Below are 24,563 nucleotides of genomic sequence, written 5' to 3' on the forward strand. Positions count from 1 at the left end.
AAACAGAAGCATCTGTGTAAGCTAAAAGAAAGTTAAATTCCTATATTCTGTTTGTATGTGGGTAAAGCTGTTCATACCCTCATGTGCGGCTGTGGCGATATCAACAATGTTGGTGACATTGGGCGTGAGCTTGGCAAAGAAGGGGATCGAGGTGGCCTCTCGGACCCAGCGGCAGATGTTTCGCACCAGCTCAGTGTCCTAAAGTGGTGGGGGTGTAAACTCATTAAAACTCATTACAGGCTCCTCATGTGTTTACAAAGGCGTATCACTTAGAAAGTTATTTACAGCGGAAAGTCCATACTTTTTATCCATACAATGAAAGTAAATTTATGTTTAGTGAATGTTTAAGCTTGAAAAAAGCTGTCGGATGCACTCAGCATATAGCTGTTATATAAACTACTTTGATCTTTCAGGTGCTTCACAGCATCTGGACCTCATTCATTTTTATTGCATAGAAGTTCTACCAAAATTTTTACCTCAGAATTAAAATGATAGAAATTTTCATTTTGAAAGTCTCTATAAAACTTACATTTTGGCATCCCTTCTATACACACTCTGCTTTACACTGTCATATTTGGTAATGGCACTGGCTGTAAAAACCAAACACAGGGTACAAAACTGGGATGTTTGAGGTGCACCACCATCTTATGGGCCAGTACAGAACAGCAAGGCTGTCCTAAATATTCACCAAGCACAAAATGTGTTTTCTTTCAATCTCTTCTCTTTTTTTTCTCACATACAGTCACTCACAAACACACCAAAGACTCCAAATGGTTTAGCGATCCCCTCATGAACACTCTCAGATGTGACCAGGGAGAAAAACGCTGTTGTGTCTGAACACGTCATCTGAAACGCATTACTGCCGTCTTGTTGCTGTTTCACTTTTGCTGCTGCCTTTTCCTTCTCCCTTCCCCCAGTCTTGCATTTCATTCAACAAACAGCAGAAAAATATCTCCATCTACACCTTTCTAGTGGATGCAAAGCAATTTAACAATCCTTCCAGGGGTCACAATGTTAAGAAAACAGCAGGTCTCAGAAAGCATTTCCTGGCACATATTAATGTATTCATTCTTAGAATTTTTCATTTAGACATAATTGGAAAATAAGGAATTCTTCATGTGTCTGAAATCACACTGTTAAGTACTAACGCTAATAACTTTTTTTTAGTTATTTTTTATTTAATTTTTTATAATTTCTTCTTAACCATTAATCTAAGTCTAATAACATAGAGGTGTTGACTGTCTGCTGTAATTAGCCTTAAAAGCAAAGTATTATTTTTATTCTGTATACATCTATTTTACATACATTTAATGAAAATAAGAAAATAACATCTCTCACAACATCTGGAGCAAAATAAAGTGTGTTTTACAGCAAAGCTGAATCTTCTCTGGTGGTGCTGTGGTTCTGGAGAGCAACGTGATGGCAGCCCTCCAAATCACTGGCATTCATAATGAATGAGATTTGAATGGCGCGCATCTTGAGAGTAACGCAAACTGTCATAACTCAGAGATATGGCTGAGATGTGCCAAATGGAAATGTGATGTGCCTCTGTCGTACCAGGCTCCGGGCTCCTCAGACATCTGTTGGAAATGCGATGCTTCGGGGCATTTCTGTTTTCCTCTGAATATGAGCGTGTTTGTTCATAGCATGTGTGGGCCCATAAAACACTGCTGGGTTTTTTCTCTCTTTTTTTGGCAAAAAAGTGTCAGAGTGAGTGAAAGGACAGAGATTAGCACAAAGAAGAAAACAAAGAGACAGAAATGAGGCGCTTATGAGGAAAAGCCTTATTGTCTAACTTGTTTTAGCCCATCATGTTTGATTGAAAAGCAGCCTCTGTGCTTCTCGGTGTAATTGTTGCAGAAGAAACTTTATTGTGGATCTTACCCTTGAGCTATTGTTTCTGACAAAGTCTGAACTAGGAATGGGTCACGACAGTCAGCTAGTTGCCCACCATTTATCGAATATCGAGTAAGGCTTACTAATTTATGTAGATTGGCTGCTTAGTTTATCTAAGTTAGTAGTAAGGCTTTTAACTTACATTTTAAAAACCCGTCTTGTTCTCTTTGTTTCTGTTTTAATTGCACTGCACTGTAGCATTTTCAATGCAAAACCAATCCTTCTATAAATGCCTTATGTTGCGTTTACACCAGCCGCAGTAGAGACGACAAAAACCCGCTATTCGCGCGTAGTTGGACGCTTGAACATTTGAGTTCACTCGCTTCATTCGCGCGGAAATTCGCGTCATGGGATTGGCTTCTGCGACTCCACTGAGACTCCGCTCGCTTCCTGTAATCACGTCACTACTACAGCAAGGTCCTGATTTTCAACTTGCTTGTTTCCGCGGCAACTATCAATTTGCGCGTTTCACGCCATCCGCGACTCGCCTACCATGCGTACTGCACCGCAGGATAATGCTGGGTTTACACCAACCTCGTTTAAGGCATCAAAATCGCGTCTACCACGCCTAGTTTGCTGCTTGAACAGTTTGAATGCATTCGCGTGTGTAGAGCGAAGTAGACACGTGGAAAAAGCTAGCATTTGACACGCGTCAGAGGCAAAATCCGCTTCTTGTGGGAGGGGCAAGTGCTATGCGGTTGTCTGTTTGCAGGATGGCTGATGTTGATTGTGCATTTATCGAGAGAGTTACCGGTTTGTATTTAGTCACCTTACTGTAGGGGGAAAATAAACGGCGCGGGTCAATAAACGTCACGTTACTCAAAAGTAAAATGTGTATTTACAACTTACCAGGTTGCCCATGTCCTCACTGACACTCTTCCAAGGGAGGTCCTTTTTATTCCTGTCTCTATAGAAATAAGAACTTATGTCGTTTAGCTCCAGGTGACTGCTCACGGACAATATCAAGGCTTCATGCTGAATGAGTGACTCTGGGCGGGGCTTCCGCCACAGCAGCAAGCAGGCTCCTGAGTGGTTAACGCTGCGTGAAAATCCGCCAAAGTTCCAATTTTTCAACTCGGGCATCAGCCGCAAATTCGTGTCAAACGCAAAATGCACAAAAAGCACCATTAACGCGTACCGCGCCATATGCTCACTCCGCGCCACGCTAAATGCCTCATCCGCGCTGCGGAACCTCCAAACGCGCATCAACGTGTCTTCACATTAACTTTACATTGAAATCACTCGCACTTGCCGCCTCCTGCGCGTCTGGTGTAAATGCAGCATAATAATCCACGTGTAATCGCATCTTTGCGTTGACTTAACATTGGCGCCTCTACTGCGGCTGGTGTAAACGCAGCATTACACATTCAACAGGGGTGAGGTGACACCAAAAATGTTCTTAATTCTATAAGATTGATAAGTCAACTAGCCATTCAGCCACGCCGAATCTGAATCAGCCCAAACCCGTGTCGATCAAATTTTTTTTTACTTTTACACAGCCCTAGTCTGAACAAAACAACTGTAATGCAGATGTTACATGCTGATCTGGTGGACGCTGACACATTGTGACAAACAAACAATGCTTCACTACGGAGGTCTATAGATCTGAGAGAGCCTGCTCTCTTTTTGTGCTAAAGAACATGAGGGGATGATATGTGGTGCATTGGAGGAAAATAGCCACCAGTATGGGCCGTGGGAGGGATGTGGGCAGCAAGCATTTATAACGAGGCTGGCAAACAAGACATAAACACATACACTAAATCTTGTCAGAGGGTAGCAACCAGAATGTTCTATGGTCTACAGAGAGAAGCAAGAAAAACCCAAAAGATGAGGGAAAATGAGAGAAAACAGAGGCTAAAGAGAGAGAGAGAAAATTGGAGTAGAGGTGGAGATGGGGTGATCGGGGAGAGCTGCACCAGGGACCCGAGCGATCCGAGGAACGAAATGCTTGAGTGGGGAGAAAAAAACAGCACCTTTAGGCTTGCAGAGAAGATTGAGAGCACATTAAGATTTCCAGGAGCATAATGGAGGCTGGCCACCAGATGTCTGCAGGTGGAAATGTATGTGAGCCCATCTGTGAGTGTAGGTCACTGGTGGCAGGGCTAAAACATAGTGGCTAACAGCGGGTAGCGTGGTCAGGGGAAGGTAGAAAAGCATTAGCGGAGCACTAGGGCCAGAGGCAGGTGCCTGGCCCTGAAACAGATGCTGCTTGTAAGAACTTAATGTCCTCACAGAGGGGAGCTCAGCGGCGCTGGGAAGGCCTATGACAGCTTATTAAAGGCCTCCGGCTGACAAGTGTTTGTAAGCTTGGGTTTCTAGGCTCGGAGCTCAGGGCTTGTGCTTTGCTGGTGGTTAGAACGGAGGACGAGAGACTCCTCAAGCTTAATGTGTCTGAAATCCTTCCCCGTCTATATCTGGGAAGAACAGGTTCCGTTGAGGCTTGCGACACTTATGAGATACATCAATCTCATGGAGAGGGCACTGAAACCAAGCCAGGGATCAGTCGCTACTATACTGCCCCAGACAGACGCTTAAACAGTGGCACACCCACACGGTACGACTAAAGGTACGACATATCAATGAATGTGTTACTAATCCAAGTGCAGAACTGTTTGAAGCTCTTATTGATCTCAAACAGAGTACAGAAAGTAGAAGATGGTTTAAGTTGTTTTTTCCATGACACAATACCTTGTCCACCACAGACAATATTACACTTAAGAAGGTTACATAAATATACATCATGCTGGGAAGAAAACCACTCTGCAGATCTGTCGAAAGCTGTATGATTGGTTTCAGCACCATGGACAGCTCATATAGTCTCTGTTGTACCATTGAATATCAGCACTAAAGCTACTTAAATCTGTAAATAAATTATTAACAGACTGTGATTAAGATTGGCATTGTTAACTAAAACTATTATAAAGATGTCAGTGTATGTTTGTTAAAAAAATGTAAACTATAAATATCAAATTAATTATTACCGAAAATAAATTCAACTTCTCTGATTTGATTTTATCTCCCCTGCCTGGTATATATATATATATATATATATATATATATATATATATATATATATATATATATATATATATATATATATATATAAAACATAAATATAAAACAAAACACCACCACAATCAGAAGCTATCATTGAAACGCTGTGAAACATCAAGAAACTGGAGTCTTATTTAGTTGATAAAAATGGTCTCTCAACAAAAATCTTACATATTTTAAAGACTGTATTTTATGACATTCACGAACCTTGGCAATCCAATAACCCTTCTTCTGTATTGGCCATTTGAGACTGATGCTAGACCTGCACAGATCCAATTCATACTACTGAATCATAAATGCCTTGGAGTGATGGTACTACAAATTTACTGCTAAATGTAGCAGCTGTTGTGCATCTATAAAACACCGTACTGTCCACAAGTGTTACAGTGTGCTGTTTTATGACTGCAACAAGTAAAGCATTAATTCAAAATAATGTATTGTTGTGTTAATAAAAGGCATATTTTACTATTTTAAGTGCTATAATAAATTATACCCATGTACTAAAATTGAAAAAAAAAACTACATGGCAATTTTCAAAACAATATTAAAGGATTTATTTACTATAGACGGTTTCAGGAGTAACACTAAAAACAAACAGCTTTCATGGAACAAACTTCCGGTAAACTTATTAAATTACAACAGTCCTTTTATTTAAACAGTGGTTCTTAACTCCGTTCCTGGAGGCCCACTGCTCTGCACATTTTGTATGTCTCTCTCATCTGACAAAATCAATTCAGTTCATAGAGATCTATACTAATGAGCTGATGATTTGAATTAGGTGTGTTAAATAAGGGAGACATACAAAATGTGCAGAGCAGTTGGCCTCCAGGAATAACGTTGAGAACCACTGATTTAAATCATAAGATATAGATAGTGAGATCATAGATCATAATCATAGAAAGTGTATCAAAAACTGCACTTTTGTACTATATAATATATACAATCTTAACTACAGATCAGGTGCCAAACCTCCCTTCACATAGAGCTGATCCATGATCGCCGTCTCCCCTTATTTTTAGGAAACCAAAACATTTGTTATTTTTGACAAGGTCTTTGTTCAAGAGTTCAATTTAGCCACCAGCAATACTATGAAACAAACAGAGATCGGAAGTTAAGGTGCCGAGTGTAATGTATTGGGCATGTGCTTAATGAGAGAAGGTTCATTGCAGGTCACTGCAGATAAATACAACTGTAAAACGCTCACCGCTGTTTGCCGTGCGAGAATGACTGAAAAAGTCAGGAACTGATAAACAGAATCGAGATGCACGCGTCATATCGATTCCCCGTTTTTTGTTTTTGTTTTTTGGAATCGGTTCTAACATGGATACACAACGATATCCAACTCTTGCTACAACACAAATCAATATTTTAGATGCCAAAAATGAAAGAAAATTCTAGCTAACCCAGAACCTTACCATGACCACATGTAACCTTTTCTAAAATTTTCTCTTACTGCGAGAAATTGTTAAACATTAGCATATTTACAACTTTGCGAGTTGATTTCTGTCTTTGTAAAATGCAAATTGCTGTCCCCCCGACAGCGCTGCGTCCAGATAGGGCTGCATTAGCCTTGTGTGTGGTACGCTCCAGGGTTCAGAGAGAGGGACATGCTCTCTGATTAAATACCCAACAGTATGTGGCTGCAATCATACATTTATGTACCGGTGCACAATTTCCTACTTATTCTCATACAATCAACGAGACCACCCCCTGTTCCCCACTGTATAAGGGGGAGAGATAGAGAAAAATATACAGATGAGGTGGGGATCAAAACTGAGAAACAGGCAAGAATAAATAGGAAGAAAAGACAGAAAGAGAGCCAACTATAGAGAGAGAGAGAGCGTGCTGCAAACAGTGTGATTAAATGATACTGCCTTGCGTTAGTTCACACCGAGGTTAGCCGCCAGGAAGCAGTAGGCTGTGATTAGCTTCATATGTGTGTTTATGTGTATGTGTGTAAGGCATGGAGATGGAAGCACCGGGCTCGTTTATGTTCTCGGTATGAGCACAATGGTTTGTGGCCAGTTTAAAGGGAACGGGTTCTGCTCCCCACACAACCACAGCGAAGTTAAAAGGACATGAAGGGGAACACACGCTTGCCATTAGTCACCTCCTGTGCATTTTTCTGCATTATAATATCTTGTGAGGCTGATAGGTTGGAAAAAACACACAAAAAAAATAAGCTTAGAGCAGTTAAGACCAGCCTGGGGGTGGGGGTCTGGCTCTAATGTGAACCAAAGTGGCCCTTATCTGGGTGACTTGTGTTTGAATCTATGCTATTTCCTGTCACCCCTATTCTGTCTTCTCTATAAAAGGTGGAGAATGGCCAATTGTTTCGATCTGTTACTGGAACTAGCATGAAAGTGGATGGTGACCATAGCTGTCATGGTTCAAAAGGAGCAAAAACACGCCATTATAGCGGCATTCAACATTTGCCAAAAGTACGTACAAATAGTTTTTCCAAAGACAAACTTTCTAAAGACAAACTACCTTTAATATATCGAAAGAGACGGATAAGCAAGTTGGTATTTATTGCAAAGCTTGCTTTGAAAATCTTGCTTGATAGCCAGTCACCATTCAATTTCATGGTATGGACGTTCATAGCAGGACAGGCATTCAGTTGTAAATAACTTGTTTCTGTTTGCCAGACGCAACTCATACTAACTTTAAAATACACAAAGGTGTATAAATGATCAATAGATGAAGAGAAAACTAATTTTTGGGTAGACGAACAATGCACCATAGAACCCCTTTTATTGGTTTAAAGGATTAGTTCATTTTCTTAAAAAATAAAATCCAGATTATTTACTTTATTATTTACAATGTCATCCAAAATGTTAATGTCTTTCTTTGTTCAGTCGAAAAAAAATTATGTTTTTTGAGGAAAACATTCCAGGACTTTTCTCCTTTTAATGGACTTTAATGGACCCCAATACTTAACAGTTTTAATGCAGTTTAAAATTGCACTTTCAAAGGACTCTAAACGATCTCAAATGAGCAATAAGGGTCTTATCTTGCGAAACGATTGTCATTTTTGACAAAAAAAAAAAAATGCACTTTTAAACAACAATATCTCATCTTTCTCCAGTCCTGTGACGCGTCAGCGCGACCTCATCACGTCATCACGTCAAGACGTCACGGATGACAAATGCGAAACTATGCCCCAATGTTAACAAGTGTGGAGAAAGAGGACCATTCCGACGTTGTTGTATGTCGAATTATACTAATTAATGTCTTTGTGTCAGTTTATTGTTTAAAATGGTCCGCAAATATACGCTTTATATAGACGGTTTCAGCAGTAACAACATAAACAAGCGGCTGTCGCGGTCCGCACATAACTCCCGGTAAACTCCGCTAAGAATAAATAACAACAAAGTTCTTTAAACGTAGTTTATTTATATAACAAGCAAAAACAACAACACATAGATTACCTTGGAAACCAAAACATTTGTTATTTTCGACAAGGCATTCGTTCAAGAGATCAGTTTAGTAACAAGTCAGACCATTACAAAAACGAAACCGGAAGTAAGTTTCGGATCCAGACGTATCCGGAGATAGACGAAAAGTTGTGGTTTGAAAGTGCTTTTTTTTATTTTTCTTGTCAAAAATGACAATCGTTTAGCTGGATAAGACCCGTATGCCTCTTTTGGGATCATTTAGAGTCCTTTGAAACTCTGTTGAAACTGCAATTTTAAACTGCATTTAAACTGTTACGTGTTGGGGTCCATTAAAGTCCATTAAAATGAGAAAAATCCTGGAATGTTTTCCTCAAAAAACATAATTTCTTCTCGACTGAACAAAGATAGACATCAACATTTTGAATGACATGGTGGTGAGTAAATTACATGGATTTTTTAAAAGAAAATTGACTAATCCTTCGAAAACTGTTCTTTCTCTTGATGTTAGGATCTTATATTAGTGTGGTGAAATACGTATGAAGTGTGTCATACCTGTCCACATGCCAGTCCCATACCTCTCTCTCCCATACCATGAGGACAAGACAAGTTCAGCTCAAGAGCGTCAGCTTTGGATTCCTGTTGAATCAAAACAAATGAGAAAACCACCATTATAATGGCCTCTTGTGCAAAGACTCAATTTGCAAAAACAAGGTTGCATTTACACGCCAACAAAACAAAACAAAACAGAAATATGACACAATTACATGCAAAAGACACTTCAACTTCACAAACAGGTCACAAATGACACATTTTAAGCAGCAGGAGACCTAAAGCAACAGCGCAGGAGAGAAAAAAAAGAAACAAAAAGAAAAAACCCTAAGCATTTTTCCAGCATTCAAAAAGAATAAAATGGTGTTCTTAAAATAGACCCAGAAGAACTCTTTGACATGTCAAAGCTGCCAGAGTTTTTCTTATAAAAAAGAGAAGCAGAAAAAAAGGCAGCACAGGTGGATGGGGAGTGGGCGGGCGGGCGAGCCAGGGTGCACAAAGTGGGAAAGCATTCAACAGGCAATTACGCTCTGGCGGCCGTTCTGAACCTTGCTGAAATGGGAAGAGCCAGAACGATTTCTGCGCTACACACCCTACAAACCTGCTGCTTCAGACACACAGCCATGGCTTTCCTAAAGCCTGACAGCCATTAGAGAGGAGAGAAAAAGAAAGAGAGAGAGAGAGAGAGAAAGATTTGGCTGGGTTTGAGAGACACAAAATGACAGACAAGGCAGGCAGAATTGTGCAAATCTTCTCCAAGATGTGCTGGTAATGTCTAAGGTGCATAGTATATTATATGGCCGAACGTATGAGGACATCGGCTTTGCGAACATTTCTTTCCAAATAATGAGGAATGATATGAAGTTGGTCTCTAGTGCAATAACAGACTTCACTCTTCCGGGCACCGGCGCATTGTTATGAGTGTTTGTTTCCATCCGGCTGATGTAAGGCAATTAGGCAAAGCTCACAGTTGGAGTGCTAATTCATCTCATCTAATTCATATTTGATGAGGTTGAGGTTAGTGATAGGCTAATATTATCAGATAATATTTGACTATTTTGAAATGATCTGCATCAGCTCACAAACATGCCTACAATTTCAAAGTTAACAGATTTAGTCTCGATTTACAACAGTCATGTCACTTTAAATTGTGTGACTTTTTAAATGTATATCAACTTATTCACAAATCAAATGCAGATAAACTATTCAAGATGGAGAACTGAGGCACAACACATAACTTGAGGTTTTAATTCCCCCCACCGGACCACTTAATTGATTAATATATACCAGACATTAATGTAAGTAAACCTAGTGGTGCATAACAGAAGAACTGTCACAGGAGTGAATTTAACAGCTGTTTGTATACACGTAATTTAAAATGGACAGGAATCTATACTTTGGTTTAAAACCCAAATCCTTCTTATATAATTTCCTAATGATAACTATTTACTCAAGAGACTAAGGGCTGGATTTCTTAACAGATTGCACTGCAGAAAACCATCTTTTGGTGACAGACAATGACAGGGAATGAAAAAATGCATTTTTAGGAGTTACCTTTTCATGTGCAAACTTTATTAGAGGAGAGTATTTAACCCTCGATTTCCCTATATACGTTATAGTCCGCAGGGGTAAAAAATGACCCCAGAAATTTAAAGAGTGATAACAAAAATTACAAATAATATATCATTTTTCGTTTACTTCCCATCTATACATTAATGCTGTGTCTTAGGAGATATGAAGTACTTTTGTACATGTTTACCACTAAATTCCTCAACTACACCATTAGCTTGCATATAAAACATTTATATAAATCAAAAATTATATTCTAAATTTGATTTAAATTGTCTTTAGATATTGATCTAGATGTTATGTGTTGAATTCAGCAATCTGGTGTTTAGAAAAAAAACAAAGAATTACAGTTTAGGAAATAAATCATTTCGACAGCAAAGACCCATAGAGGCCAACTGCTCACATCACTACTTTAGTGATACATTTTGTGAATTCATGTATATATAAACATTAGAAAGGACATTAAAAATAAATATTTTTTCAAATAGTTTTTTGTAATTTTTGATGCATTTTGAAATGTTTGCTTTTACAAAATACCACAGAAATTTGACAATGTAATTGTGTGTGTGTCTGTGTGTGTGGGGGGTTGTGCGTGTTACTTTGTCTTTATGCGTGTCTGTGTCTTTATGTGTGTGTAAGTGTTAATGTATCTTTGTGAGTTTGTGTGCGCGAGTCTGTGAGTGTGTTTGTGTGTGTTTGAACACACCTGTGTGAGCATCAGAGCCCACAACTTTACATCTTTGTTCTGAATCTGTGACTGGGTTTTTTGGCCAAATTCTATGAAAATGCTCTATGTGGCAGTCATACCTTTGTGTGTTTGTGTGTGTGTTTTTGTTATATGAATATTGACAGATAGTCTGGAGAAGTCGAAAGACAAAATCTTATTCCACTGAGATGAAGGGAACCATGTTTTTTAACTATAGAAAAGTGGTTTGGGGTAAGATTGACCCCAAAGGTCTTATTAGAGTTAAATCAAATCACGCAACATTACTTACTAATGTTTGTGCTTATAATTAATTTACTGGTATTTGTGGCAATTTATCCAAATCCGAAAAAGCATGTCTTAAAGGTCACGTTCTTCTTGATCAAATTTTTTAAACCCTAGTTAGTGTGTAATGTTGCTATAGTAGAATAAATAATACCTGTAAAATGATAAAGCTTAATGTTCACTGCCAGGCGATATATTTTCTTTAATAGAATTCGTCTTTCAAAGCCTACAGCGAACGGCCGGTTTGGACTACAGCCCTCTATTCCTGCTTTAATGACATCAGTAAAACGTGTTTTTTTTTTTTTTTTGACTAATCTTCGCCCACATGAATATGTCAGTCACCAGCTTTGGCTCAAACGGCTCTGCTAAGCTAAGCTGCTATGGAATCACAACACACTAAACAAAATACACAATCAGAACTCATTATGTATTTCTGAAGGAGGGACTTCATAGATCAAGGAAGACATCAGCCCGTTTTGAGAACAGTGAAAATACCGCTATACAGATAAGTAAATTGTGTGAAAAATACCGCGTTTCATGAAACATGAATACATATATAGTGATTAGAAAGTTGGTTGTTGTTGGACCAGGGAGAATTGGCTTTAAAAAAATGTAAGTGTCATTTTTAAGGCTGTTAACATGTAAAGTTGATGCCCCAGTAGAAATTGTGAAGAATTCAACCTATCAGATGATGACTTCACAACTCGCTCTGTGAGCATGAAGATTGAGGTTGAGACTACAGATTCATAGTCTTCCTCCATCAAACTTTAACAGTCGCAATATGCATTCATGGAAGGATGTGAATGTTGGTAGACTTCGCTGTCAGATTCGGATTCTCCTGTCAAAATAAGATCCGTTTGTCAGACTGCCAGATGGTGAAGAGTGATTAGCCAAAGAGCACATTTCCACTGCTCCCGAGTCCATGGTTACGTTTCATGCAGTGATTTTAGATTTACATGCAGTTGCATGGGCACGGAAACCAAAATTTAGAAAGCAACTGATTTCTGTTTTCAAACTCAACAGGGAGCAAAACAAAGATTAGATTTACGCAAAATGCATTTGAGCATCAGTGTTTGCAGTCTTGCTCTTCGTGCACTGTAAAAAACAGTAGTTGAATTGACTCTCAAAACCAAGTTGTGTTAACTTCATTCTGCATTGTTTTTTTTACAGTGTGGTTGATCTGATGTTGCTCTGGTTACACACCAGAATCTATGACGAAACCAAGGCAATTGTATTTTCGTGAACGCTAACAATAGCACAAACGAAAGCAAGAGCATTACCTGCGTGTTATGAAAAATGGCCTTTGGTAACCCCATACTTCAACAAAACTTCAAAGCCGATGACCTCTTACCCAGAAATAATAAAATGTACATCACATCAAAGCCCTCCACTCAAACAGAAAACAAAAGCCAACTGTTTCACTTGTCCAGAAAGCACAAATAGACGCTACACTTGCATGCGTAGTTGGTTTCCATTTGTAAACCCAGATGAGTGGTATGATTTTGATCTTCAACATTACAGCAAGTTCAGCATTTACGTACAGACCTGCAGGTTTTGAGCCACGTCTTACCTGTGGGCTCTGGTAAATGATGTTTGTATGTGTATGTGAGACAGACAGTGGAAGATGCCTGGATAACTCCATTAGACAGCCAGAGGTCTGAGCACAAACACTGATCAGAACTGACGCAAGGACTTTAACAACAACTAACCGCCCCGGCGTGATCAAAGCCCTGCTGCCCGGCCACATCCAACTCACAGCTGCATCAAGGCACCTTTGATGGACATTTCTGCTGGGCCCTCTTTTTACTGAATGAATTAATGATAGATGTTAAGAAATGTCCCTTCGCTCAGCTATACAAAAATATAAGGCTTAGTTACCATAGAAAAGTTGTTCTTATGCCTTTGAGAATGATTCATAAAGGCAGTATCAATGTGGCAATTAGAGATGTTGTAACTGGACCATTTGGTTGCAAAAAGAGTTTTTCTATTAATGGTCATTCAAAGGCTGCCTCGCTTTCTGATTTTTTTTTTTTTTTTGCCTTATTTAAAATCACAAATATTTGAATACATTCCAGTAGATGTTTAATATAAGGGGTCTCAAATAAACAAAATGGGGGTTTGTTATTATACTGTACTTCTGAAGTCTACGTTGTGTCAGCCAATCAGAATTGTGATTTTGACTTTTCCTGCAGCAGTGTAATTTGTCATGCGTCATCTATGGCTGAAGTGATTGAATAAAAAACAGTGTCAGCTTACATTTACATTACATTGACATTTAGGTATTTAGCAGATGCTTCTTTCCAAAGCGACAAAAGTGAGAAAAACAGCAAAGCGATTTGTCATACACTGTCAGAAAGGAGGTTCAAAAGCTGTCACTGGGACGACACCCTCTGAAAAAGTCCTAATATGTATAATTTAGATACAGATATGTGCCTTTGAGGTACCAGTACAGTATATGTAATTCTGAGGTACTACTCTGGGTTACACTTTATAGGTACTGAGTAATGTGCTTACTTGGGGTTGGGGTTAGGGTTTGGTTTAACTGCATGTAATTAACCCTTCGCTAAGCCCCACCCTCCTTAGTTACTGTAGCTACGCCTGTCAAGCTTTTGCGCCTGGCAAGTTTATTACAGTATGTATGCACCGGTGTTAAACATTCCTAAGGAGATAATTAGTCATTTTTGGCGAACAGGTGAAATATCTGAGAGAGCAAGACCAAAGGGACTGCAGTATGCATTCGAGGGATATATCCATGACATAATATTCCCGATTAGAGAATAATTTTATATAAATTTAAGCTAAAGCCTATAACGTTAGGTCTCAGCACAAAAAGCATCCACCTCATATGCTGACCATTCAAATGGAAAACACACAAATTGAGTAACAGAGCTTTGTTCATGCCCAGCAGGGTAAGTGAAAATAATCTAATAATTATAAATCAAACAGTGAAATAAACACAAGACATCAGCCTGACCACTTTGCAATAATAACATTGTCCCGCTCATAAAACTAAGCCCGGGAGAGCCGCGATCGGATTGGGGGTCGGATAGGGGTAGGCCGTCTATTAAAAAAATGCTAAAATATTTTTTTAAGTATGTCAGTCAGCCTCCGTCTTGCCTTTAATCATCTAATTTTATGTTTAAATATATGCATTATGAACAAAGAACCGTCATTATTTGCAAGCAATGATGTACTGATTTATCTAACCAGCTAACATAGCGTGCTCTTATATTGGAGCAAACGTATGTGTTTTTGTTAATACTGTCGATATATAGTTGTGAATTACACACTGCTTGATCCACGTCCGTAATTTCTCGACTTGGGATTTAAGTTTCAGGGGAAGGGAAAAAATCCACCACCTCGTCCCAACTCTTAGGATACCGGGTATCAGATTGACACAATCTATATTCACGTCGCTTCGGTATGTTTCCCTCGCTCGAAAGCTTGTCAGACCCCCGCGCCTAGTTATGGTTGCTAAACCACGATTGGCCTGTGGCGGTTTCCGTCCATGGCTCAGTGAAGGGTCAATTACAGGGTTTTTCCTGCATAGGGAATTTGGAAGCGACCACCTCCACCAAATTTCATGCAGCCTCGAAACCTTTCGCTATCACCACAACGAGGTGCTGACTAAACTTTACAAGAGCAGATGCAATTTAAAGAAATCCTTCCGAGGAGCTATATTAGCTAGATTTCGTGGATGTTGTGCAGGTAAATCACTGCAAACTTCATTTCCTGTATGAAACTGTTCGGTGGTTTAACATCGCAAACGCGTTCGCTCTCTCACACAACACACAACATGACCAGTAATAACTCGAAAATGAATGAATCTTTAAAACTGATTAGTTTTAATGAATAGTTGAAATGATTCAGTCACTAAGCGAATCAATCAGAGCTTAGCGAAACAATCAGAGATAAGTGAATAAAATGCAAAACAGAAAACATAAAAGAGCTTCTCTCCGCATTCAATGCGACTTATTAGACTTAGTGCAAATAATGTGAATTATTGATTAAGTTAATGCTTAGTTAATTATCTACAAAATAATTTAGTTCTGACTGGCATGAGGTGATGCATTCATAATAAAGCATTAACAGAACAGGTGCTAGTTTGACTATAGTAGACTAAAATAGTTAAAAGGAGAGGGTTTCGTGAGATTATTAAATATTATTATATAACAGTATAATTATTAGATCAAGCAAAGGATTATGATCTTAACCAAACTTTTTATTCTACTAAGCAATGCATGTCAAGTCAAGAATAGATGAAAGGGTGACAGCATGAGTGACCGTGTACATCAGCTATAACCAAAGACTGCAAAACACTGCAAGAGCACAATGAGCTGTAAATATAATGCTTATGTTATATTTCATTTGATTTTGAACAACCGTGTTGTTTGTTAACTGTGAACACACAAGCTGCTATGTTGTATTTAATAAATTGAATGTTTTATGAAATACAAGCTTAATTATTGCCATTTTTCTTAATAATTTAATTAGAATACATCACACATCTGTGTGAAATATGCATAATTTACTGTTATTACTATGATAAATACATCTAAGACGCTATAAAATAAAGTGTTCCCCCAAAATTCAAACTGGGTACAAATATATACTTTTTAAAAGGGTATCGCCCCAGTGACAGCTCATACCTTTAATGTGAGATTAGGGAAGCAATAATATGAAAAGTGCTATCTAAAGTAACTTTAGCTTACAAAGTTTCAGCTTTCTTTAGGGTTACAACCTGTTTAGGGAAAAGATTGTTTTTTAACCTGTCAAGTAGTCACAGAAAAGAAACGTTTTAAGATGTTTTTGAGTGTTGAGAGGGATGCGGCTGACCAGACAGAGTTTGAAAGATCATTCCAGCAAGGAATAGTGAAGTTAAATAAATGGGACTGTAATTTTGTGCCCTTTATAAAAAGGGTAGCTTAGCGACTACCTGTGAAATAAATGAGAACGTTAACAGATGCCTGAGGTAAACTACAAACAAGCAGAATTATCAAGTTAATGTGCCGTTCTGTAATGTGTATCACGATACAGGCGTGTTGAGGAGGAAGGAGGCTGTCATACTAATACAATAACACAAAATAACTTTCACGATTGTTCATTATATCCTTCCCACTAAACTCCCTCACAAACGTGTCTTCCTTATTTTTCTCGAAGTTCACGGTCACGCCAGCCTCCTCGTTGCACAAGACAAATCTTCTCTTAGGTTTCCTCAATGTAAATGCATGTGTGTGGGTTTGGCGAGCGTACGGTACGTGTGTGCACGATCCCGGTATGTGTGTGTGATGTGAGGGCGTCGATGAGCCAAACTGGAAAGGATGAGAGAGTAGACACCTCAATTAGAGCATCAGCAGCTGAAAGCGCTAGTGATGGCTGGGTCCTGTCCACATTTACATACTCCTGTCCAAATCAGCGCAGGCTGTTTACATGCATACAAACAGCTATGTTGGGAAATATGAGCATACACACATGCACGTCTTCTGCGATTATGGTTGTTTGGTAGTACACTTAAGTTTATATTGAATGAACAGTTTGTAGTTCCATGCTGGTCTTTACTTGTACCTTCATAATGACTTTTCTAAACCAGCGACCAAGGGATAGTTCAGCTAAAAATAGAAATGATGTCATTGAATTGTACGTTTTTACACTGATGAACTTTCACCTTCGTGTTCCGGTGTTTGCAGGGATGGATTACCGACCAGTGCCCAGGGGCCCTTGACTATCATATGCCTGAGGCGGCCCTAGGCTCCAAAGATGCGCCATCCGGTTTGGTAGAGCAAAACCCAACATCAATGAAAGCAAATGTTTATTTATGTTTAATATATGGGTCCCATAACCTATAGATGGTCTGTCAGATAAGGCTCTTCGTCTTTGATGACACCCTGGCACTCCTGTTGCTACTGGACAATGTGAATACAGTGTACATTTCTTTGCACTAAAGCGAAATGTAAAATGTAAGCTTTTTTGTGTAGATTGCTGGAATTAAATAGGCAGAATGATGGAAGGTGAGCAGATGATGACCAAGTGTAAGCTTGTCGGCTACTGCACGCAGAACGAGCAACAGAGCAACGTGGACACGAACAGGAAGGGTGTTTCTTTCACGCCTATGACAGGCATACACTTTATAAACTTTTACGACTTCTCATTCACAGTTTGTGAGCACAGTTGGTTTCTGTCACCCGAATGGCTGAAATCCAATGATACAGTATCTAATGCAAATTTAATGTAAAAGCCTCTTTCCACAGAACCAATGAGGCTTTACATTATGAATATGGATGTGACTCTGTCACAATGTTGAGATATGCTACGTGTGATAAACAAATGCTTCTTTTTGTGATGTGCCAGAAAAACAACCCTTCACATTAACAGATTTTCAAACATGTAGATGAAATAGAAATCCTCAGAAATAAGATCTTCACAACATTAAATAACTGTTACAGATTTACTTATTACAGTTTCAGTAAACCTGATTAATCTCTAACGTTAAAAGAAGTGTTGAAGGAATAGTTTAGTTAAAAAATGAAAATGTAAGTCTTTATTTGTATTTACTGTTGTTTCAGACCTGTATGCCATTACTTTATGACACAGCTATTTTTCAGAGACATTTATAGTGATTATGTTAGTAATGCTCCAAAAACATTCATATAACCTCAGCATAAAGTCTACTGAAGTTATAAAGTAGCTCTGTGAGATTAACACATTGAAATGTAAGGCACACACTCATAACCTTCACTGAATCAGTAAAGAGTTAAACCTGAGAACTAGATCGTCAGAACTAGATTAGTCCAGTTCCTAAAAAAAATTTTGTTAGATAATAAAATAAAAAAAATAGCAGCTGGCTTTAGAAAACTTTGTAACAACTATTTTTATAGTGCGCTTTTGTGTTTTTGGAGCTTTTTATATGTGGTGATAATGACCTGTCGTTATTAAAGGGCCACACCACTTTTTTAAAGAATATGCTAATTTTCCAGCTTCCCTAGAGTTAAACACTAGATTTTTACCGTTTTGGAATCCATTCAGCCGATCTCTGGGTCTGGCGCTACCACTTTCCGCATAGCTTTGCATAATCCATTGAATCTGATTAGACCATTAGCATTGCGCTAATAACCAAAGAGTTTGAATATTTTTTCTATTTAAAACTTGACTTTCTGTAGTTACATCGTGTACTAAGGCCGACGAAAAATTAAAAGTGGCAATTTTCTAGGCCGATATGGCTAGGAACTATTCTCTCATTCTGGCGTAATAATCAAGGACTTTGCTGCAATAACATGACTGCAAAAGGCGCAATGATATTACACAGTGCCCATAATAGTCCCCTGCTATTGAAAGTAACCAAGGGGACTATTTTCAGGCTGTGCATAATATCACTATGCCTGCAGCAGCCATGTTACAGCAACAAAGCCCTTGATTATTACGCCAGAATGCGAGTATAGTCCTAGCCGTATCTGACTAGAAAATCTCAACTTTTATTTTTCCATCTGTCTTAGTACACGATGTAACTACAGAAGAGGCAAGTTTTAAATAGGAAAAATACAGAAACTATTAGGTTATTTTTAGCGCAATGCTAGTGGTCGAATCAGATTCAATGGATTGTGCTAAGCTACGCTAAAAGTGGTAGCACCAGACCCAGAGATCAGCTGAATGGATTCCAAAACTATAAAAATCAATTGTTTAACTCTAAAGGAGCTGGAAAATCAGCATATTTTAAAAAAAGTGGAGTGTCCCTTTAAAAAAAATAATAATTCTGATTAAAAAATAATAATTTTTAACAAAATAGCAGCATAGGAGTTCGGAATGAAATGATTTAATAATGATAAAATTGCTGATATGCGCACACATACACACACAAACACGCAAAGTGAATGATGACTTACCTCAGCCATCTTTGCCAGCTCAGTCCAATCAGCTTTGCTGTACCCACACATTATACTGGCAATGATAATCTACACCAAAAGAGAAAAACAGAGACAGAGAGAGAGGTAAGAATGGGAGCAAAAAAGAACAAGACCTCAAGGGGATTGAGAATGACTGATGAAGTGCGATTTCACCTGATGCGCTCGCACAAAATCCGTCACTTTTTAATTCGTATTTATTTATTTCTTTTTTTAAGCCCAGCACTCAATGGCACCCTGGAAAAGCTATTACCCGCCTTAAACTGTGCTGCTTTATAATTCAGTGCATTTGTAGACGCCCAGTGGCACGCACGTATTATTAAAACAATAAAAACATCACGCTGACGGCATTATTCAGCTCCTTTGTGGCAGGGCAGGATTTAGCTGTATTACTCTCCCTGTATGCGGAGACACTGTAATCGCGCCATAAAGCGGAGAGATATATGCCGCGTGTCTTCTCCTCGCAGAACGGTTTTAAGGGAAACAAATCGACGCGGAGGGCGCAGAGGAACGCTTGGTGGTTGGCGGGCAAAGCATGTGTTGAAGTTTATGAGTCCATCTATTCTGAAGCTGGCTGGAGCCTGGGAGACGTAGCACCGCTCCCAACCTCACTCCACCTCCTCTCACCCCCTGGGAGCTCCGCTCAACCGCACATACTGACTGGCCAAGGCGCAGCAATGAGCGTACAGTCAAGGTTTTACTAGTGGCAGGAGAATGGGCCTACGAGTTTGTCTATATGAAATATAATATCAAGGTGCCTCTTTTATTCTATGTTGCATTTGGAAAAACTTGAAATAAAAATGAAACAAATTCATTTCTGAATATTTATAAAGGGACATTATGAGAGAGAGAGAGAGAGAGAGAGAGAGAGAGAAACAAAGAAAGAAAGAGAGATGGAGAAAGAGAGAAAGGCAAGACAGAAAAATAAAAGACAGTCTCTGAGAAGCATAGGAATCACCCTGTTATCGCTTTAATAACACTGTGCTGAGGTAACGGAGCCCATCCGCCAACACTGGCAACACTACCCCTCCTCTAGGGACCCTCATCGCTGTAGAAACTGTCAATCATCCACTGATACGAGGAAATTAAAAAACAGGGAAGAGGGAGGGGTTGCGGTGAACGCAGCATCTTCGTTCTCTAAACATCATGTCTATTCTTCAGTTGCAGGCATCAGCTAACCTCTCGCTAGCCTGCCGCACACGCAAACACGTCTGTGGGGCTGAAATGTGCGAGCTGGTGTAATTTGACATCATTGCGGTGGGTTTGTTATTCATTACGCTGCTCTGAATATATATTCCATCCGGCACTATGTGCCCATCACCCTTGACCACAAAGCAGTCACACGGTGCGATGAGCTCGCCCTGACACACACTTCAGCATTCCCCGGAGTGCGTTCAGCGCAGGAGGCGATGCCCACCGCGGATGACGAGACGCTTACGCGGAGCGCCGGAGGAAAATGAAATTGTAAATAGTAAATGGAGATAATGGCAGCATTGAATAGCTGTGACCTGCCCAAAATCAATGAGCATTCTCAATGAAAGTCTTACTGAACTATTCAGCATGTATATTACATTCATCAAACTGGATACATGCGAGTGAAAAATACAGAGAGATGCTTTTTCCAAAATCTCCTGAATATGAAAGCAGCATTTTAAGGTATCATAGGTGTGCTCCCATCACAAAGCCTTTTTAATAAGTAAACATCTACCTCCTTAAATACTTTCTTTGACTCGAAATATACAATATACAGACCCTGGAGTGCAAAAGGATAATTTTTATTGAATAAATAAGCTTTCCATTGATGTATAGTTTGTTAGGATAGGACGATATTAGGCAGAGATATAACTATTTGAAAAACTGGAATCTAAAGGAGGTCGCACACCGGAGAATCTCAGCGCCGCGGACAACTCGAAGGTATCGTACACCGGAGGTGCACATTAAATAGCGCGAGCTTAGTCAGGTTGCATCTACTTCAAAATGCAAAATATATGTTAGCAGCCAATGTTAATCGCTAACGATTTGGGACAAATATTATGTTATTTAAAGGGACAGTAAGTAGGGTTACAGAAGTGTTTTATTAATCAAAATCAATGTCTTTATTCATAAATATATCCTTGTTGGTGTCAAATGACCTCTGCAAGTGATCTGACTTTTCTTTGTAAGCTAAGAATTTCTTCGTTTTACTTACATTGAACGGGTTAGTCCAAGAAGGCTTCCATGTCGTTCCGCCATACTGATAAAATATAATAGCAGAGAGGGACAAAAAGTACTAGCCTACCAACGAGTTTCCACAATGCGTTTTCATTCAGAACACTTGAACCAGCTGAAATGGACAAGGAGATCACTGATTACATAATGGCTAACGTAGTTGCAACACGCATTTGGAAAATTTGTTTGAATGCAAAACCTACTTATTGTCCCTTTAATGTTAAACTATGTGAGTGGCGGGTTCTGGTACAGCCGCCGGTGTGAGTACATTCATAGAAAATAATGTTTTCTGTTTTAAGATTCATCCCGCGATGCGGCGCTTCTGTCCGGTGTGCAACCCCCTTAACTCTTTCACCGCCAGCGTTTTTAAAAATAGTTGCCAGCCAGCGCCAGCGTTTTTCATGATTTTCACCAAAGTTTAATGCCTTCCAGAAAATGTTCTTCTTTAAATAAATAAACATACAATATACCAAATGAAAGAACAGACCCTCTGCTTTCAAACAAAAAAAACCGTTTCATCCTACCTTTAGTGGTTCTTTTGCAATCAGGTTTTGAATATGGGTAGGTTTTTGCAAAAACACCATATTTTGAGCAAAAAGCAAAAATAATTCCATATTTGTGACGGACTTTTCATAGAGATCCCATTCAGAGCGATCTTTAAAACAGACACGGACATGCAGCAGCTTGCCATAGGGCAATACTTCCGGTTTTAAAAAGTTGCGGAAGGGCGCCACCTGGTGGATAATAGCGGTATTGCGGAAAGACGGAAAATCTCGTCATTGGCGGGGAAGCGTTTTCTCTTAATTGACGAGATATCTCGTCAATGGCGGGGAAAGAGTTAAGGATGCAAAAAATCTAAATATTGAGAAAATTGCCTTTAAATTTGTTCAAATTAAGTCATTAGCAACTGCATCCACTTACAAAAATATTTTTTTTATATATTTTCCAGTAGGAAGAATAATATCTTCATGGAACATGATCTTTACATAATATCCTAATGATTTTTGGCATAACAGAAAAATTTATGTTTAAAAATGTAATTTTTTTGGTTTTTAGTTCCGGGGTCACAATATTCTTTGCAAAGAACACAACTCAATAAATGCATTACATTGAGCTTAGTGAACAATAAATAAAAGATGGTGTGTGAGCTGAAAAAAATATCTATATTTAAATTATTATTTAAAAGTATTGATAAAATAAAATAAAAAATAGTCTGTGTGCTATGCAGTTTTATGCTTACTAGTTTATCACAAAACAAACTAAGCAATATGCTAACATAAAAGGGCAGTGAGCATTGCGCACGCTGTTTATCCACGCCAAATCCCTTTGTTTTTTCCTGTGCCACGTATTTTCGTAGGAGCGGTCTGACCGGAAAAGCACCCAACTTTTTTGTTGAGGGGAATGAAGAAATGATGAGGGGAATGGGAGGCTCTTTCTTTGTGGTGACAGTTTACAGTTTCTTGGAACAACCAGAGACTGCACTCACTTACAGTCTCTTGCTTGTTTGTGCACCTGTCATCCTCAATCAAGGTCAACGCAAGCGCCCCCTTTTTTAAGTTTCTGCTAATGACAGTTAACAGCAAAAGAGTGCTCACGCTTCAATGTTTGATTGACAGGACAGCTGCATCGATGGTTGCCTAGCAATATAAAAAAATGCACCACACTTTTTGAAGTCAATCAAAAAAGGCAGTGCGGAGGACCTTCAAGCGTTTAAAATGCATTTGGTGTGATCGGCCCTTTAGTTGTGAGGAAGTTATGCAGGCAGCAGACTGTAACCGAGCAAAGGAATTTAGAGATGTGAAGTGTGATTCAGGACAGTCTGGACAAAACCAGACAGCCGCACATCTGTGTGAAGGAGGTTAGTAGGAAAATGATTTTGCGCATCATAATTACACCCTGTAATCCAAAATTAATCTCACCCTTGAGTGAAGCAGGCAGACAACAAAACTTGAGGAAGTTATTTTGTGCTCAAACGGGCTGTCTCATTGCAAATGATTAGAGAGAAAAGAGATGGCTGATTGTGATGAAAAGAACACTACAAAAAGCTATTGTCATCTGCCTGCGGAGCGACTGCGAGGGAACAGCGGAAAAGAATGAAGACCTCTGAAAATCTTCTATTAGAGAGATTCTATTACGCAATTACTCATGAAGCAGTTAACATGCACCAAGCACAAGCGACTGGAATTACTGAGGGACAGAAACGAGGAAAAAAGATGGCACCTCTATTACAAAGAATTATGGCTGTTGATAAAACACTGACAGGCTTTACCATGCACAAAAAAAGTGAAAAACAAAAGTAATGAATCACATTATGAGAAAACTTCTTCGAGAAGTAGAGAAATCGAAGTGAACTTACATTTTTGGGAAAGTCGGCTTTGAGTTCAGCCACGCTTTTGCACCAGTAGGCGGCTGTTTTCTCACTAATTAGCTCGATGTTCAGGAAGGAGCCCTGGCCGGGGCCGAAAACGTGACCTGAGGTGGTCCCACGCACGATTCGCGGTGACACGTTGGTCACCAAATCCTGCAAGAGAGAGATTTTTGTCACTTAAAAATAAGCTGCAATTAAGGTAGAACACGCAGACCACTTTCAGGGAGCTGAATCTTTATTAAACTAAAATGTGAACACATGAAAGGTTCACATTAAAATCTTTATATGTCTAATTCTACAAATGTGTTTATGATACAACTATCATTCAAATATATTTCATATATTTTTTATAATAAAGAGAAAAACATGATAAATCATTTGGTACACCATGGCTCATTAGTAAGAGCAATTAAGATTAAACTGAATGTTTTAACTACGAGCCACACAATTAAAAATATTAAGATAAACTAAGTGCATCCAGTTACTTTTTTTAAAGAAAAGGAAGAAAACACGTTTCACTATGATGATACAACCAAAAAGGGTTTGTAGGGAAGCTGGAGGATCTTCCCATCATGAATAACTATGTGATAAGCTTTCAAACTTACTGGTTGTGGTTGTGAATGGATAATTTTCATGAA

General features: G+C 39.0%; 1 protein-coding gene across 1 annotated transcript in view; it reads right to left on the reverse strand.

Moving 5' to 3' along the window:
• Window positions 1-24,563, reverse strand: part of dpydb (dihydropyrimidine dehydrogenase b) — a 153,609-nt gene that overhangs the window by 39,170 nt on the left and 89,876 nt on the right. The window contains exons 14-17 of the mRNA XM_065276109.2: window positions 23,914-24,078; window positions 19,332-19,400; window positions 8,901-8,984; window positions 78-198 (exon numbers count right to left, since the gene is read on the reverse strand). Of these exons, the coding sequence (XP_065132181.1) occupies window positions 78-198; window positions 8,901-8,984; window positions 19,332-19,400; window positions 23,914-24,078 (439 nt within the window). The remainder of the gene's footprint in view (window positions 1-77; window positions 199-8,900; window positions 8,985-19,331; window positions 19,401-23,913; window positions 24,079-24,563) is intronic.

This window comes from Paramisgurnus dabryanus, chromosome 6, assembly GCF_030506205.2.
Source record: "Paramisgurnus dabryanus chromosome 6, PD_genome_1.1, whole genome shotgun sequence".
NCBI lineage: Eukaryota > Metazoa > Chordata > Actinopteri > Cypriniformes > Cobitidae > Paramisgurnus > Paramisgurnus dabryanus.